The following is a 16,959-nucleotide window of genomic DNA, read 5'->3' as shown; positions in this document are numbered from 1 at the left end:
AGCTGCCTGCTGACTGACAGGAGGAGGCGTCAGTGTGGAACCTGGGCTTGAGGCCTTGAGCACCATCACCGCCCTCCTGACTGTCAGGTGAACAAATCGAGGCTGACTGCTAGGGGGCGACAGGCATGTGACCCAGGCACCAGTTACTTCCGCTGATGGCCCCATAAAACCTGCTGCCTGCAAACACATGTGTGGGCCCAGCCCAGTTCAGCAGACTCGGGGCACTGCGCCCCCCGTCTGAAGCCACAGTTCAGAATGGCTAGTTATATGGCGACAGCTAGAGAATGTAGCAGTGGTGTAGATTCTGGTTCCCCTCTCCGTTCATACCCAGTGCTAAGTGGGCCAGGGGCAGGCTTGCCACACAGAGAAAAAGTAATGGCCAGGAGAAACAGAAGAAACGGCAGGTCAGCTAAGTCTGAGGAAGGAAACAGAGACCTCAGGGAAGAAGGAGCAGAATAAGAGACGAGGGCAGCCCTATGGAACGTAAAGAGGGGCAAGAACAGAGAAATGGATCGAGCAGCTCAAAGCCCCAAGCATGGCCCACGGCACAACTTGGGGGCGGGGGGCAGTAAGACGACCTTGCAGGGGAGCGCGGTGAGTTAGCTCCATCCCCGGACAGGAGGAACACGGCTACAGGACTGGAGGGCCAGCCCCTCTAGGAAATAAGTGGAGTGCGCCTCCACGTGCACCTGTCCTGACCAGGTCCCCGTTGCTTCTGCCTGCTGCACCACCACTCAGGCCACCCAGGTCTACCACCCCCACTCCTGAGAGACCCCTGGAGGTTGGAGAGTTGAAGCTGGGGCCCGTTAAGAGGGGGATGGGAGGGAGCACCCACCGTCAGCAGATGGGCAGGGAGAGGAGGTTTGAGGGGCTCCAGAGACTTCCACTCCTGCTGGCTTGGGGGATGGGCCCGAGGCTTCTGGGCTGGGGTCCCCAGGAGAGGGTCCGGCCGGGTCAGGTGGGCAGTCCTTGGCAGTATCATTTCCATCTGGCTGGTACAGCTTTCCCTGCAATGAACCTGGAGCCTGCCGGCCTTGGTGTTTCAGTCTGGTGCCCGAGGAGAGGAGGGTCTGGGTCCCAGTGGTTGCTCTCCTCACCTTCCAGCCCCGGAGCCCTTGGGTGCGGAGCAGCCCCCGCCGCCGGCCTGGGAGGAGCCTCTTCTTGAGGCTCCGGATGGCCCGGGCATACAGCATGGCCCGGACCGCACACTCGGCCGCTGTCGGCTTTTGATCTGCTCCCGGCAAGGTGTGGCTGACCCGCTGCACTTCTGCCAGCTTCAGTTTGTAATACTTGTACTCCAGACTACTGTCATCGGACAGAAACCTACATAACAAAACAGACACAGAAGGATATCGGTTAAAACACCACCACGTAGGGGCACCTGGTGGCTCAGTTAAAGCCTCTGCCTTCGGCTCAGGTCATGATCCCAAGGTCCTGAGATCGAGCCCAGCATCAGGTTCTCTGTTCAGCATGGAGTCTGCTTCCTCCTCTCTCTGCCTGCCTCTCTGCCTACTTGTGATCTCTGTCTGTCAGATAAATAAATAAAATCTTAAAAAAAAACAAAAACAAACAAACAAACAAAACCACCACCACGTACCGAATCAATGCTATGATCCCATTTCTGTACACCCTTGCCTGCCGTCTGAGAGGCTCTGCCCCACGGATGACCCGGGTCCCCTCCTGCCCAGAGTAACTGCAGGGCAATAGGAGCTCTAAACCAGCACTGGTCGTTCCTCCTTGGGTTTCATCCCCAGTGATGAAGGTGCTCACAACTCGTGGTGGCCTCGTAACACATTCACTCTGTAGCCACAGAGACACTGCCACTCTATCGCTTGTGGGTGCCATTTTTGGGAGATGACATACTTCAGAGGGCCCAGGGACGCTGGGTACTCAAGAGAGCCTGGCTTCAACTGCACCACTGAGGCCAGGGTGCTGTGGCTGTGAAATCATATGCCGGCGTTATAACGAGACAGAGATGCTGGGGTGGTTAAGTGTCTGCCTTTGGCTTGGGTCACAATCCCAGGGTCCTGGATGGAGCCCATCAGGCTCTCTACTCAGCAGTGAGCCTGCTTCTCCCTCTCCCTCTGCCTGCTGCTCCCCTGCCTGTGCACGCTCTGTCAAATAAATAAATAAAATCTTTAAAAAGAAGAAGAAAAAGAAGAACAGTATAGGAAAGAGAAGGAGGGTGAGTCCCAAGCGCTGACACAGAAAGACACCCACGATATAGGCGGAGAAGGCAGCATGTTACAGAAGAACAGCATCGACATGGACCACATGAATCTGCTCTGTGTACACGGATCCATGTGCATCTGCTTTCTTCCCATGGGTAGAAAGAATATAAAGCAAACTTAATTAGCCCTGGGGAAAGGACATAAGAGGCACGGAGGGGAACTTAAACTCTTTACTGTTTTCCACTTCGTGAGCACCTTCTTTCATCTCCATTAATCCTTCCCTTCTAGGGTCTGGGCTTTTCTCGCCATTTCCTTCTGGCCTCCTGGGTGAATGCTCACATTCACTCTATTTCTGACAAAGGTGTCCCACATTGAACGGTTGCAGCTGGATGCAACGGGTGCAGAGCGCCCCCTGCTGCTTCCTTGTGAAGTTTCTAATGTCCTTGCTCCTCCTCCTCCACTCAAAAGTTATTTAGAAGCAAGTTTTATTTTGGTTGTTGCTAGTTTTGACTTATATGCATTGTGTAATGTGGCCCATGTGATTTTCCTTTCCTGGGATGTGCTGAGTTTCTCCGGGACCTCGCACATTTCAGGAGTTCAAGAATGTTCAGTTTCAGTTTGTGTTCAAGAGGAATGAACACTGGTGGGCAGGGGAATATTTCAGGTGGCCTTCAGACTGCCTGACATTAAAAGGTGGCTGAACTGGTGAGGTTCCCGATTAGGAATGACAGAGGCTGACTGGAGGCAGGGCTGCGTGAAGCAGGGTGCTGGCAGCATGGCCTAATGTGGAGAGCTGCTGGGGGGCAGCTTCCCGGGCAGCTCTCGTTAAGGTCTGCCTGGATCGGATGGAGCATACCCTCTCCATCGCTGCCCTGGACACTCTGCTGGGCCAACACCACCATCCCGTCGGATGGCCCCATAACAAGCAAGGGTTCCCACATACAGGAGCACTGACTAACAGAAACGGTCTGGTTATCCTGTTAATTAAACACAGCCCCAGTAAGGTACCCCCTCACCCAGAGCAGAAAGCAGAGTCAGCACCCAGGTGACTCCAAAGCCCAGGATACAAGCCCCATCCCCTCAGACAGTTTTTTTTTTTTTTTTAAAGATTTTATTATTTATTTGACAGAAATCACAAGTAGGCAGAGAGGCAGGCTCCCTGTTGAGCACAGAGCCCAGACTCGGCTTGATCCCAGGATCCTGGGATCATGACCTGAGCCAAAGGCAGAGGCTTAACCCACTGAGCCACCCAGGCGCCCCAATTCAAATGATATTTTTGATGAACTACATACATGTACTCTTAGTCCTAAGTTTACTAGTTTCTTATCATTCTTTCTTGGCACCACATCTTCTCCTCTGATAGTCTCCAGTAATTCCTTCTGAAAGAGTTTTCAGAGTCAAGTCTGAGTTCAGCTCCCTAATCTGTTCTTCATCTGGGTCTATTCTAGCCAACCACTGACATTTTTATTTCAACATTGAGACTTTTCATTTCCAAGATCTTTAACACAGGTTCTTTTCAAAAACAAAAAGCTCCTATTTCATGGATACAATATACTATTTTCCACCTAAGACTGTTAATTACACACATACATGTTTAGACTAATTATTTTTCTTATAGTAACTCCATCTTCTCAGGTGTCAGCTCTATTTGAGTTTGGTGACTCTTCTTCATGATGATTTTCCTCAAATATTTGATTTCTAATTCAATGCTTACTTCTAATTTTGTACCTCCCATAGTTACAACTCTGGCTATGATTCTGTCTGTTATCACTGGCCGTCAGGGACCATGAGCCTGGTCAATTGTGATGCAGAGGTACATGTCCTCAGTCTTCTCGGGGTCCCCTTTCTCTCCAGCCCAATCACCTGGAAATTGCCCCTAGGCCTTCCAAATCTGGAGTACCTTACCCAAGAGGATTTGGTCTCTGCTTTCACCCTTCAATCTGAGGTTATCTAGCTTCCTTCCTTCAGCATGCACACTGATTGAGGCCAAGAGCCTGGATGAGAATCTCAAGTTTGTCTTACTAGTTTTGCACTCTTTAGGTAAGAGGCCTCTTTGATCCTCAAGTTTCCTATCTATAAAATAAGGATGAGAACATATCTGTCTCACAAGGTTTATGAAGATTCAGTCAGCTAGTGCTTAAATCAGAAAAGTGCCGAGAATAGTACCAAGTACAGAGAATGCAAGAGTGTTTGACAATCAAGATTTCAATAAATTATGATGGGACAATTTGTTTATTGGGCTGTTTGTTTTTTTAATTTTTAAATTATATGCATACCTCATTCTAAACATGAAAATAATCCAAATGAGTCTGAGAATCCTGTAAAAGTAAAACCATGTAAGCTCCAACCCTCCCGTCTGGTAAATGATGCTGGTTAAGACCAAAACTCTAGTAACGTTACAAGGAAATTTATGCTTTCAAAGCACTTTTAGCGATTACAACAGCAAGAATATTGAGTCCAGAATGGGTACAATATTGATCACACAAGACCTAAATAGACACATAAAAAGAGGAACTACAACTAGATATACTATGAGGAAATGTATAATCTTTGTTAATTAACAAAGGACTAGGAGGTAAAACATCACACTATGAAATTATCTTTAAGTTAAAACACAGGTGAGGGCATGGCATGCTTAGAGAGTGGTAACAGGTCTCAACTGGGACAGATAAGCCACAGAAAGTAACCTGATGATAAAGACTGATGGCTTCCATCAAGGGCAACTCCTGCCCCCAGTGGGAAGGAGAACTCTACTGGCATCTAGTATAAGGGGGAAGGCCAAGGATGCTGCTAAGTGTCCTGCAAAGCTCAGGACAGCCCCCACCAGAGGATTATCCAGTCTCAAAGGTCAATTGTGTTGCAGCTGAGAAAAAACAACAGAGATCAAAGGCTTCTCAAGTTAACTTTCTCTTTAACCCAGAAATTTCACTCCCAGATATTACCCTAATCAACTGCCAGAAATGTAGACAGAAATAAATAGAAAACATTGTTTATCGTAATGGTGTTTACAGTGAGGAAAAACTGGAAAGAATCTAAGAACGCATCAACTGGCAATGGTTGACTGTGCTCGGGTACCTGCGTACAACAGAAGAGCACGCAACCGCTGCTAACAGGGACAGCGATGTTAGGTCTGAAACACAGGACACGCTGAGAGGGAGAAGTGGTGGAGTGCTGAGTGATGGCATCTTTACCTTCTTTATTACTTTTTTCTATTACATTTTTCTAAAGGACATATGCTACTTTTAGGATTTAAAAAGTAAGGGGCGCCTGGGTGGCTCAGCTGGTTAAGCTCCTGATTCTTGGTCTTGGCTCAGGTCATGACCTCAGGGTCCTGGGATCGAGCCCCGAGTTGGGCTCTGCTCTGTGCTCAGTGTGTTGTCTGCTGGAAACTGTCTCTTGCTCCCTCTCCTTCTGTTCCTCCCCTGCTTACATGTTCTCTCTCTCAAATAAATAATAAAATTTTAAAAAATAGAATCTTACAAAAAAAAAGTTAAAGTGTGAATATTTTCCACTTGCAGCAATCTAGAGGTAATCCTAAACACACCAGAAAATGGGATGCATTAAGCCATTCACTTAACCAGTTTAAAACAGTATGCAATCAAAATCATTCTGAAAGTGTAGCCAGAGAGGGATGGCTGACTGAACTCCGGCCACCTCCACTATGGACTAACAAACGCAGCTGTCTGAAAATGTTTCTGAAAAATAAGGAATACGAGCATTTTCCTGTGCTATCTAAAATGAGCAAGAAAAATACATACATAAACCGCAAAAGAGCAACATACATTATAGCACAGTGAAATCATAGCTACATGACACGAAAACCCAAACAGTCCACAACAGGCAGAAAGACTGGAAGCAAATAAGGAAAACTGGCAGTAGATACCGGCGGCACATGGGGGGCTTCCCTCCACTGTCTTATTCTCGATTTCCTCTAATAAGCAAGTACCGTATGTATGTGTATATTAAAAGATTTTATTTACTAAAAATTTTTATTTATTTATAGACAGAGAGAGACACAGCGAGAGAGGGAATACAAGCAGGGGGAGTGGGAGAGGGAGAAGCAGAATTCTTGCCGAGTAGGGAGCCTGATGCTTAATGAATGAGCCACCCAGGCGCCCCAGCAAGTACTGTATTTATGCTGAAAACTTTAATTTTAAAAACTTGTTCCACTGGCGTGAAGAGGCAATGAGGCAAAAGGAGAAGAGAGTTTAGCGGACAGCAGCAGGAAGTCATAAGCAACTGAGGTGACCCACCCTGAACTTCATGTGCTCTTTACATGCGCCTCTCCCCTCATCCTTAAGCCAGCACAGAGGCATGAGGGGCTCCCTGCCCGGATGAAAGAAGGCCAGAGTGGCAGGGAGACCATGGCAGGGTGGCAGGGCGGCAGCGGAGCTGGGGCTTGAATGTAGGTGAACCCGACCCTCTCTCATGCTCTTCCCACTGGCTAATACCATGCCTCAAAATCGCTATCTTACCCTCCGCAGCGGACACCATTGAGACACGAATTTTGCTGTGTGTTCTATGGGAGGGATTCAGAGGGGCAACATTTAAAGACCTACCAGTAAGCAGGGTCCTCCTTGAGAAGAGCTCTCTCTTTGGGAGACAAGCTGCCTTCAACAACACGAGTGACCAGTTGGTCGATGGTGTCCACCACCTTGTGATCCGCTCGCTGGGGCACTGCTGGAACACAAAAAAAGGGCTTTTCTGAGAAACACACTGGACCAGATCGGGCCTGAGATGACCAGGATGGAGTCAAAAACTTAGGATGGAATCTAAGCAGGCACCGGTGACCAAAATCCTCATTCAAGAGAAATCAGCATTGAAAAGAGGAAAGCAGCCCAGTATTCTAAAAACCAATACCCAAAACATCCTCCCAAAAGACAGAAGAGCATAACCACTAGAAGAGAAAGTCACAAGCTTACAATGACTGTACAGAGCAACATATGCACATATTCTACAAAAGGAAATGATACGAAGCAATTCTATTCTGCTTGTCAGGTATCGCTTAACTGGAATGTTCACATTAAGTGAAAAACATAAAGATATAAAATGTGACTCTGTACAAAATACATAAAAAAAAATCTAGATTATGATTCCCAGTGTGAAGGCAGGAAGAAAAGATACATAAATAAGGACACCCAGGGACAAAAAGGAAACATGCCAGAATATTAATAGATATTCTCTATGGGTAGATTAACCAGTGACTTCATTTTCTTTGTGTTTTATCTATAAAAAATAAATATGCATGTGCTTTATAATCAGAAAACATATATGTAAATTTGCAAAGAAAAATTCCCTAATCAAATAAGTCAGTGGTCATAAGATAGGTGTTTACAGAAAATATTTGCTGAATGTATGAAAAGAAAAACATTTCTCAAAGAGTAAATCTCCTTCAATATGAGGTGTATTTCTTGTTTTTGTTATTTTAAATAAGCACCAGACCCAGTGTGGAGCCCAATAGGGAGCTTGAACTCAGGACCCTGAGATCAAGACTCAGAGCTTTAACTGACTGAGCCACCTTTTTTTTTTTTTTAATTTCTTTTTTCTTTTTTTTTTAAATTTGACAGAGATCACAAGTAGGCAGGGGCAGGCAGAGAGAGAGGGAAGAAAGCAGGCTCTGTGCCAAGTAGAGAGCCCGATGCGGGGCTCGATCCCAGGACCCTGGGATCATGACCTGAGCTGAAAGCAGAGGCTCCAACCCACTAAACCACCCAGGCGCCCCCTGACTGAGCCACCTTAACATAAATTTCAATTTAAAAAAGGCCCCTGGCAACACAGAAAAGCATCTGGCACTCAATTAGTAAGACTGTTTCATTTTCAGATATTTGCTGGTTTTAACTGCACAGAACAGTCTGTTTGTTTAGTCATTCGATAAAAACCACTTCTGAACTGGAGAGGTTTCCCAGTTTGTCCTGTCCTTGCTCATGCCTGAGTTGCAGCTTTGAGCTTATTTTAAACCTCACTGTGAACTCTTTATACCCGCTAAATGGATTCTTCAATTGTCAGGCTACTGCAACTATTTCCCCGTTGAAATTGCTTCCTTTTTTTTTTCTTTTTTTTTAATATCAGGTTTCATCTTACAGAATTGCTAGTTTTACATGATCTTACCAAAGAATAAAAGGTTCAAAGTTGGAAGCTCTTAAAAACAATGCAATTTGTGGATTACTGCAACCATCTCTCGAGAAGGCAACCATAAGCAAGTATCCCAGCTTTGATCCCACACTCCTCCTCCCCTGACCATATTCTGTAGAGGGGAACTTAAAAAATAACAATAGCAGTAATCCAAACATTCAACGGAAGATGTCATCCCTGTGTTTCTGACAGTAATGGAAGCAGTGGCGGGGCAGTCCCCCATGAGACGGGCGCTGGTGCCAGCAATCTGCTGTCCAGACAGCCCATGTTTGCAGACATCAGTTACAAGAGAACCCGACTCTGCTCAGCCTCAGAGGCCTCTAGTAAAAGGCAGCCTGAGTCCACATCAAGGGAAGGGTGAGGTCATTTACGTTAGGTCAGTATCATGAGGCAGCAAATGCTGCAGAAACACAGAAAAAGGCCTTTGATGATCCTGTAAAAGAACAGACTGTAGTGTTTTCAGTACAGCAAGACCGCTGCTGTGGGGGGCACCTGCAGAGCAACAAAACCAGAAAACAGTGGTGGGCGACTTTCAGTTATGGGTGTTTTCTTCCTCCTTCAAACAAAGTTCTTCATTATCATCATTACACTAACTTTCCACTCCACCACTATGAAGGATGTGGGGAGGAGGGGTCCTGCTTCAGCCCTAAGCTCACTTCTGGAAGGCTCCCTCTCCAGGATGAGGGGTGGCTGCCCATCCATGGTGGGACCTACCCAGTGCCTGATGTAGTCAGGGCTCCGCAAGGGTGTAGAGAAGTAAAGAGACTCAGGGACAAACAAGGCCTTCCCACTTGGTTAGGGCACTGGAAGCTGAACACTGCCTTGTGGGGAAAAGGACTTCCTCTTGAGATAAAGAGGGGGAAAGTGCTTCCTTGCTGGTCACATGGGCACCACATATGCTCATGACTTCTGGGATGTCTGGGCTAGGAGAGCATCCATCCTTGGTGCTAAGAGGGAGAGAAAAGGGACACTAAACAGCCAAATATTTCTATTACTACTACTTCTTCCTTTTTTTAAAAAAACTATTACCTCTTTCTTGGCCTTTCTGGAACCTCCACGAAGCTGACTCATTACCTACAGATTACCAGATGTACCTAACTGATGTATCGACTTTTAGTCATTCTAGAAAAGCAAGTGGGTAGAAAGGTGCTTCTACTACCTGGGCTGATGTGGCTAATCTCCACTGATCCATCAACACAGCTCAAACATGGCCTCCCGGCCTCCCCCGGGCTGGGGGCTCTTCCATCCCCTTCATCCTGGCACAGGAGGGTTTTTTGACTTGTCCCTTAGGAGCCTAGGGATTCCCCAGAGACAGTGTCCAGTGCTTCCTTTCCCCTCTATGAATGAATATCTTAGAGTGGGGGGAGGGAGATGCTAACAAAGGGTTCTTAACCTTGGCTGCAGGATGGTATAAGCCCCCCAGAAAGCACAGACAGAATTGTGTACAAATATGTGTGCCTTTTTCCTGGCAAGCGCCACACCTTTTCATCAGATTCCCAAAGGAGTCTGTGACCCAGAAACGCCTAAAAACTTCTGTGGTAGACAGAAGATTCCTAATATATGCTTACAGAATGAACAGCGCCCACGCACACTGGCCAATATGAGTTTTCTGCTAAAACTCTGAATGTTTCCAGTTGGCTAAAAAAACTTCGGGGCAAAAAATCTCAAAAATAAAAGACATTGCAAGAACACGTGAATAACAAACTAATCACAGTAAACAGGAACTTTCGGTGCTTTCCTTACCATCACTCAGACCACTCGGAGCCTTGGCCTGAACTTCGGGTTTGGTAGGGGGAGCCATTTTCTCCTCCTCTTGGGCTGGCTCAGGTTCGGCTTTCTTGACCTGGAGGGGACACCCACTGCTGACCAGCCAGGCCTTCAGGTGATCGATGTACTCTCTCCCAAACAGAGTAGAGTCCTCAAAATTTGGAAATGCGGCAGGAGAGGGAGCTATATCTTGGAGGCCCACGGCTTCTAAGATTTTCTCTTGCCGGAAAGAGGAGGCCAAGGAGAAAGTCTGTCCCAAGAGGGCTAAAGATTTCCGGCAGAGAGAATTGGTGGTCTCCAGGGCAAGAGCCAAGTCCAGGGGGTTACTAAGGGTCTTCATCTTGACACTCAGCTCATAGGCGTTGCACGCCATGAGCAGGGGTGTGACACTCTTCAGGAGCCGGTCTTGAAGCCGCATGATGTACTTGTCAAAGGGCTTTATAATTTCAAAAAAGCAATTTTTGGTCTTCACAGCACCTTTGTCTAAAAGCATGTTTAAAAACTCGTTATCAACTCTGGGTGTTTTCAAAGCAGAGTGCTTTAAAAATTTGATAGTAAAAAAGCAAAAATCTCGGTGCTCTGGTTTTAAGGAGCATTTGAACGAAGCAAGCATTTTAGCACAGGTTTCGGTTTCGAGTTCAAAGAGAGTCTGGAAAAGCTGGGAAAATTTAACATCATCTTTTATGGTGTGAAATCCTGCCCATTTGATTATTTCTATCCCAAATCTTGAAAAGACATCAGACTTATCTATGAGGTCAAAGCTCATCTTTCTTCTGGGGAGCCGAATATCCTTCAGATTAAGCCCCAAAGGGATCTGAGTGGGAAACTGGATATCTTCTGTCCCTGGGTTTGTCCCCAGGGTCACATCAGGACTTGAGGTGGTTTTCTGGATTTGGTTGGTGCCCTGAGTTTTGGGAGTAATACGATTTACAGTGGGTACTTTCTTTGTGCTCACACTTCTCAGTGTGACAAGTTTCCCAACTCCCCCTTTAGTTGGGAGCAGGCCCTGAGTCTCTCCCTTTCCTAAAAGGGCCCCTTCCTGGTCAACGATGTTTAGACCTCGGCCTCTGCCCTGGACTTGGGCACTGCCCCTGAGCACAGAGTCTGCCTCTGCTGGACGGTCCACGTCATAATCCCGACTCTCTTTCTCCAAACACTCTTTCTCAATCAGCCTGGAGGAACCAAAGTCCCCCAGGAGTGCAGAAGGACCAAAATTATACTCCTGTGACCAAGGGGATTCTTGAGAAACTGGGTGGGCAAAGTCTTGTTCCCAAGAGCCACGGAGCGCAAATTTCCAGTCCTGAGAACGGAAATGTCCCAATTTCCGGTGGCCAAAAACCTGGTCTCGGGATTCAGGGTGGGAAAATTCCAGATCCCGGCCACACTCTTTGCGAAAGTAGTTGTCTTCACTTACAGAAGGATTGCTTGATCTGAAGGAAGGTCCTGGAAATACATCACCTCGCAGGCTTTCTCTTCCAGTGTCTCGAGCATGAGCTACAGATCCAGCCAGAGTATATCTGCTGTCACTAGGAATGTCATCATACATATCTGCTCTGGCTCTTGGGACTGTCCTTAGAAGATCTGAAATAAATGATTCAAAGAGAAGCACAAAGGTAATTTAGACCAGAGGTTGCAAAAAGACAGTCCACATACCAGCAGCCAGGAGGGGTCCTTTTTTTGCCAGAATACATTTTAGAAATTTGTATTTGTTTCTAACATTTAAAATGTGGGTGGCTTTACTTAAAAATCCGGACTGTCAACTTATAAAAATAGGAGACCTCCAAGCACTGGCCCTGCATGTGCCTGGGTGACAGGCCACAGAGGCTGGGCAATAGTGCCCGTCACTCATTTGGCCTTGCTGTCCAGGCTCTGCAGTCATCTTTTATTAGCCCTCTTTTAGACTCACAGAAGGGTGTCTGACCCCCAAATAACCCGGGCTTCTTTACTACAACTTTACTACAACTACTACAACTTTATACAACTTATGTATTTCTACCTTACCACACAGTAGACAGCTCCTCTGGCGGCTGCCTGCCCTCCCTGCCTCTGAGGAGAAAATGTTAGACCACAGTGCCACTGTGGCTGGAGCCATGTCTGACACTACACCCACCAGAGCCAACCATAGCTGAGCATCTGACCCAAAGGTGGCAGACAGGCTCCCTTACAAATGTCCACTGGGCCAACCAATTCTCTGAAAAAACAGAGAGACCAAAACAGATAAGAGAGAACGCAGAAGCTAAACAAGCCACAGCGAGAGAGGTCCCAATGAAAACAGAACAGAATGTGTAGAAATGAGAAAAACAGGAGCCTAAATTTGCACTTGCTTATTCACACATAAAGAAACTCTGTAAGAAGCCAGGAACACGGGAAGAGCAGGCCTCAGGGAGACTTTGCAGAGTTGCTTTCTAACTTTCTAGCTTATGGCAGAATATTACCTAGTCAAGAAGTCAAGTAAAAGGTAGGAGAGATGCCAGGAAGGAGTAATGGGCCAAGATACCACAAGAAGCTAAAGCTATGTATAAACCCAAGTTGATTTGTTCAACAAATAAGCAAATGAACAACTACTGTGTGTGGGCACTACTCAGGCAATGGAGTTATAGAGCAGGGAAAGGAGACAGCGAAGTCCCTACTCCTCTAGATTTATCTTCTAGATTTATCAGTTGAGGGAGCCAGCAGTAAACAGAAAGCCACCATACGTAAGAATCAAGCAGACAGGAGCAGGAAGAAGAGAGCCATTTTCGGACAGGTTGGTCAAGGAGGGCTGCTCTGACAGCATCGTATCTGTGCAGCAAAGGCCTGGTGTAAGAGGTCAGACTGTGCAGTTATGGGGGAAGCCTTCCAGGCAGTGGGACATCAGGACAAAGCCCAGAGCTAAGACTAGCAAGGAAGGAGCAGAGCCAGAACGGAACAGAGGAACCAGGGGCAAAGTGATAAAAGGTGGCCCCTAAACTCTACTGCTTACTGGAGTCCTTCAGGATCCCCAGGCATCCTTATTTAAGTAATTGGGATGGGGATGTGGCCTGGGAATTAGGAATTTTTTTTAAATATTTTATTTATTTATTTTACAGAGATCACAAGTAGAGAGGCAGGCAGAGAGAGAGAGGGGGAAGCAGGCTCCCTGCTGAGCAGAGAGCCCAATGCAGGGCTCGATCCCAGGACCCTGAGATCATGACCTGAGCGGAAGGCAGAGGCTCAACCACTGAGCCACCCAGGTGCCCCAGGCATTAGGATTTTTTTTTTTTTTTTGCATTAGGATTTTTAAAGGGTCCCCAAGGGGTATCTAATTAGCTCAGTTGGTTGAGTCCACTCACGATCTTAGGTTCATGAGATTGGGCTCCACACTCATTATGGAGTCTGCTTGTCCCTCTCCTTCCCCCTCTGCCCCTCCCCATGCACGTGTGCATGTTCTCTAGCTTGCACATGTGCTCTCTCACTAAAATAAATAAATAAAATCTCAAAGGGTCCCCAGATGATTCTAACAAGCAGCGAAGTTAAGGACCCGCTATGCTAGAAGATGTGAACAGAATGGGGGTAACAAATCAAGTCAGGCCCTCAATGGGACTCCACAGTTTATTCTGAACAAGATGGAAAGCCATGAAGGGGTCTGGAGCAAAGGGGAAACCTCCCTGGCTAGTGCACAGGACTGACCACTCAGGTACAATAGTGAATATGGATGTTCCAGCAAAAAGTCCACTGGGATAACGCAGGTATTGATGGCTACTGACAGCACGGTTAGGGCAACAGCATTAGGAGTGGTGGGGGATGGGGTCTGCACAATGGGGTTTTCTGACGCCTTATAAAGCAATACAGACTAGAACAGACACAGTGAAAGGCCGGTGGATGGACCACGCAGCTATCCCTGTGACAAAGTGGTGGTTCCAGAACCATCTAGCATCCTGCTGGTTTCCTGGTACAGCTACCATCCCCCATTTTTCTTGAGGAGACTAAGATACATTGTCAGTTAATGTCTGAGTCTCTAGATAAAAATAAACCAAGATTTAAATCACTAGATATATACATGTGTATACATACACATAACAAATATATACATATAAATGTGCCTGTATGCATATGTCTATACGTAAATATTTAGGATTACATAAACGTATCATGGAAGAACTGAAGTATTCACAAAACACCACAGATATGGTTACCTCTGAGGGGTAAGGAAGCAGCTAGAAACTTTTACATTATACTCCTAACTACTGCTTTTTAAAAAAATTTTATTTATTAGACAGAGCACGCTCACGTGCACACAAGCAGGGGGAGCGGCAGAGGGAGAAGCAGGCTCCCCACCGAGCAGAGCCAATATGGGATCCCACCACCCTGGGATCGTGACCCGAGCCTAAGGCAGATGCTTAACTGAGCCACTCAGGCGCCCCATACTCCTAAGTACTTCTTAATTCTTCCAATCCCTTATAATGGGAATGTTCCTGTGTAGAAATATTCAAGCATTTAAAAAAATACAGTAGCTGAAGATAGCTTCTAGGCTTTGGTTTCTGCCCATCCAAAGTACACAAGTTATCCCTGCCCCTGCATTCAGACTCACTTGATCAATACTGAGGCAGCTTCCTCAGTGGACACTGGCTCAGAGGCTGGTGCAGGGGACAGCACAGGCCCAAAGAAAGCCTGGAGGAGGCTGGCCCACCTCAAAAAAGGGAGTGCTCAGTGGGCCCAGGAGAGCAATCAAATCAACCTCAAAACCTGCCGAAGCTTCCTGAGGGAAGGCACGTGTAAGCTGGGACTTAGTGCCCGAGAGACTTAACCAGGCTGGCCTGGGCTGGGGAGGGATTCAAAGCACAAACAGGCAGCACAGTGTCACTGAAACATGAGCCCCAAAGGTAGGAGACGAGGTCTGGGAGCGTTAGGTGCCTGGTGAGGGACCCCCGTCATCTTGCAAACGGTGTATGCACCATTTTTGATTCTGTGGGTGTCACATTTCAAAACTTTCCAAGGACAATGTTTTCAGGCAAGGCCTACACTTGGCAACCTCCCATGCCCTCATCTTGTACACACCACTATTACCATTACCTGGTTGCTCCTGCACTTGTCCTGAGGATGTAACCCCAAAATGGGGAACCCCGAAGAATCCAAGCAGGACCTTGGCCCAGCAAGGCTGGCATTAATAGACCTGTCGGGGAGGGCCGATTTGAGGGGAATGGAGCCAGAAGCTGAGAGACGGTTCAGAAGATTACTGCAATAATCCAGGCGAAAACTAGTAAGAGCTCAAATGTGGGCAGCGGTGGTGGGGACAATGGAGACAGACTGATTCAAGAACCCTTCTTCAGGTGGGGGAGGACAGAAGCAGAGAAGCTTCAGACCATAATGCCCACTTCTGCATAATGATTTGACAGGTAGACCAAAAGATAACTTTATCTCCCCTATTCAAGGAGTTGAATAGTTTGCCCAAGGCACTGATATCCTACTGCCCTGACGCTAAAAGAACGCCCAATAACTACCCTCCCCCCAAAGAAACCAAGCACTTTAATTCACCTTGAGCTTTAAACTGAAGAGCTTCACCTACGGCCTCACCACTGGGGTCCATGTGATATCGGTTAGCTTTTTCTTGCAAAACAGCATCAAAAGTCTCCTGTGCAATTCGCCTAGCTGCCATGTTTCTCTGACCTGTAGCGAGAGGGGAAAAAAAGACACTAAGAATGACAACTAACGCTCACACACAACCTGCTTAATTTCACCTAATCCTCAAAGTAATGAGACAGTAATTTATAATTCAGATGGTGCTTCAGAGGGAGGCTGGATTATTTGAAGGGGGCTTCTGCCCTTACGGAGCTCACAGGTGTGTTGGTTAGAAGGAACAAAACGAGCACTGTGACCTTAGACAATCTACCTTGCTTCTCCGAGCCCATTTCCTCAGACTCCCTACCTGTTGGGGCTAAGAGGAGAACTGCAGTAAAACAACACACACAAATGAATGTAAGTGGGGGGCGGAGCATAACCCTTGCAAATGGTGGTTAGGAAAGATGGGATCTTTCCCATTTCTATTCTCTTGTATCACAGACATGCAAAGAGGCTCTGAGAACTGCCCAGCCCTCTGAGAACTGCCTCTCAACAAGTGAGTGGAGGAATCCGTGGCTAGTGACAGAGCTTGCTCTGTACCAGGTCCTCTCGGAGGAAAGGGACTCTCACAATCTCCTTTAGTTTTTCCAAGAACCCAGTGAAAAGCAGATCCTGTTATGAATGACAGTATACAGAAAAAGAGAAAGACTCGGGCTAAGTGACCCACCCAAGGTCAGAGAGCCCAGACCGGAACCTGGAAAACAGGGCACTGGTATCGGGGACAAAGCCCTGAAGACTGACTGGAAAAAGACTTGAGAAGCAACGCTCAGGAACCCGGTGGCTGCGTCCTTAACCAAAATACCCGTTCCGTCTTGAAATCTCCAACCTCAAGACCCAAACCTGCCCTTCCTTCGAGCTATTTCTTATAACCATCATCCCCTTTTCTCATCCCTAAACCCTTTTCCTGGGGCGCCCCTTGTTCTCTGCTGTCGAAGGACAGGGTCTCCCAGTCAGGCGGCTCCGGATTAAATCAAGTGACCGAACCTTTTTGCGCCTCCGTTTCCCCATCCATGTAATGGGCAGCTAATGGTGGGGGCTGTTGTGGGGATTGAACCGGGTGAAAAATGGTCAAGAGCCCGATACAGCGGTCGGCTGCGGTAATCCCCGTACGAACGGAACTGCTCTGGGCTCGGGTGGAATGAATGAACGAATGAACCCTTTCGGGCGTGGCCCGCCTCCTACCGGCCTCCGAGAACGAAGACAAGGGGGCGTCGGGCCCGGGAGGCCGAAGACCGCCCCCCAGGCCGAGCAGGCGGGGACGCGACCGGCGCGCAGCCCGAGGGCCGAGCTCGCGGCGTCATCGCGGGGCCCC

General features: G+C 47.4%; 1 protein-coding gene across 33 annotated transcripts in view; it reads right to left on the bottom strand.

Moving 5' to 3' along the window:
* SUGP2 (SURP and G-patch domain containing 2) overlaps positions 1–16,959 on the bottom strand; it is a 30,737-nt gene that overhangs the window by 13,252 nt on the left and 526 nt on the right. For 16 of the 33 annotated variants that reach the window (XR_014304686.1, XR_014304687.1, XR_014304688.1 and 13 more), the window contains exons 2-5: positions 15,564–15,695; positions 10,047–11,651; positions 6,731–6,851; positions 836–1,323 (exon numbers count right to left, since the gene is read on the bottom strand). Coding sequence is in view for 29 of the 33 variants with exons in the window: in XM_082706223.1 (XP_082562349.1) it covers positions 836–1,323; positions 6,731–6,851; positions 10,047–11,651; positions 15,564–15,695 (2,346 nt within the window). In the remaining 4 variants the exon portion in view is untranslated. Of the gene's footprint in view, positions 1–835; positions 1,324–6,730; positions 6,852–10,046; positions 11,652–15,563; positions 15,696–16,631; positions 16,944–16,959 lie in introns of those variants that run through there. The other 17 variants (XM_082706228.1, XM_082706239.1, XM_082706251.1 and 14 more) reach the window with 6 other exon arrangements.

The sequence above is a fragment of the Mustela nivalis genome, assembly GCF_964662115.1.
Source record: "Mustela nivalis genome assembly, chromosome: 1".
Classification (NCBI taxonomy): Eukaryota; Metazoa; Chordata; class Mammalia; order Carnivora; family Mustelidae; genus Mustela; species Mustela nivalis.
The sequence above is the reverse complement of the archived record's forward strand: the minus strand, read 5'-3'. Positions and strand labels throughout refer to the sequence as shown.